Source organism: Hyalella azteca, unplaced genomic scaffold (assembly GCF_000764305.2).
Source record: "Hyalella azteca isolate HAZT.00-mixed unplaced genomic scaffold, Hazt_2.0.2 contig7413, whole genome shotgun sequence".
Taxonomy (NCBI): domain Eukaryota; kingdom Metazoa; phylum Arthropoda; class Malacostraca; order Amphipoda; family Hyalellidae; genus Hyalella; species Hyalella azteca.
Genome location: NW_025937539.1, coordinates 1 through 1,197, shown reverse-complemented (window position 1 = coordinate 1,197; position 1,197 = coordinate 1). Strand labels below are relative to the sequence as shown.

The window sequence follows — 1,197 nt, the reverse complement described above, 5'->3', positions numbered from 1 at the left end:
CTTCGTCCCGTCCACCAAGGGCAAGAAGGTGAGGGGACGGCCTTCGTCCCGTCCACCAAGGGCAAGAAGGTAAGGGGACGGCCTTCGTCCCGTCCACCAAGGGCAAGAAGGTAAGGGGACGGTCGCTTCGTCCCGCCCACCAAGGGCAAGAAGGTAAGGGGACGGTCGCTTCGTCCCGTCCACCAAGGGCAAGAAGGTAAGGGGACGGTCGCTTCGTCCCGCCCACCAAGGGCAAGAAGGTAAGGGGAATTTAGGCTTTACCCTCACATTATACCTGCATTAAAATTACCCCAGCATATATTAATTACCCTCTCATCTCAAGAATTACTTTACCCTTATCTTAACGGCACAATTACCCTCGCGCTAATTTCTTACCCTCATATTCCCCCAAGTTACCCCAGGCTTTACTCTGTATCAGCATATTATTTAGGGTAACATGTTCCATGTTACCCTAAAATTGCCCCAGGCGTTACCCTGTCCTTACTCACTGCCCTCTCTAACCCCACCCACTACCCTCTCAACCCCCACCCCACTCACTACCCTCTCTAATGCCACCCCCACTCACTGCCCTCTCAAATTCAACCTTTACTCACCACCCTCTCACCCCACCACTCACCCCCCACTCACCCCCACTCACCCCCAGGTGAGCAGCGGCAAGCTCGTGGACCGGTACCGCAACGTGCGCAAGCTGCTCTACGCGCTCTCTAAGAAGGGGGGCGAGCCCGCCCCCCGTGACGACTCCCCACCTCCCCCCGACGAGGGGGAGGAGGGAGGGGGGGCCCAGGACCACGGGGCCCATGAGCTGGCCCAGCTGATAGCCTCCTCCTCAGGGATGGGGAGGCCCGAAGGAGACAGCGGGCCCCACCGAGGTTACGACAACTCTCAGGCCATGGTGTCCTCCACCAGCTGGGCCCCAGCGGGGGATGGAGGAGGGGGGTACTGGGGGGCCCGACCACCTGTGGTGGGGTATGGGCCCCCAGGTGGGCCCCACTACGGCAGCAGCCTGCAGCTGTTCCCTGGGGCCCGCACGTTGGGCCAACATCTCGCCTCCAGTGAGCTGGGTCGGGCCCTCGTGGCCTCATACCGACGCAAGAATAACTTCGAGCCCTCAGAGAGGCGCAAGCTGGTGCAGGTGAGGCCATGTGAGAGGCGCAAGCTGGTGCAGGTGAGGCCATCTGAGAGGCGCAAGCTGGTGCA

General features: G+C 60.9%; 1 protein-coding gene across 1 annotated transcript; it reads left to right on the top strand.

Annotated features, from left to right (window-relative positions):
• Positions 1-6: 6 nt before the first annotated feature.
• Positions 7-1,165, top strand: LOC125178144 (the record flags this gene model as incomplete). The annotated part of the gene is made up of 2 exons (XM_047881246.1): positions 7-28; positions 644-1,165. A coding segment is annotated over exon 2 (333 nt), but the record flags the coding sequence as incomplete, so codon positions are not given.
• Between the last annotated feature and the right edge of the window lie 32 nt (positions 1,166-1,197).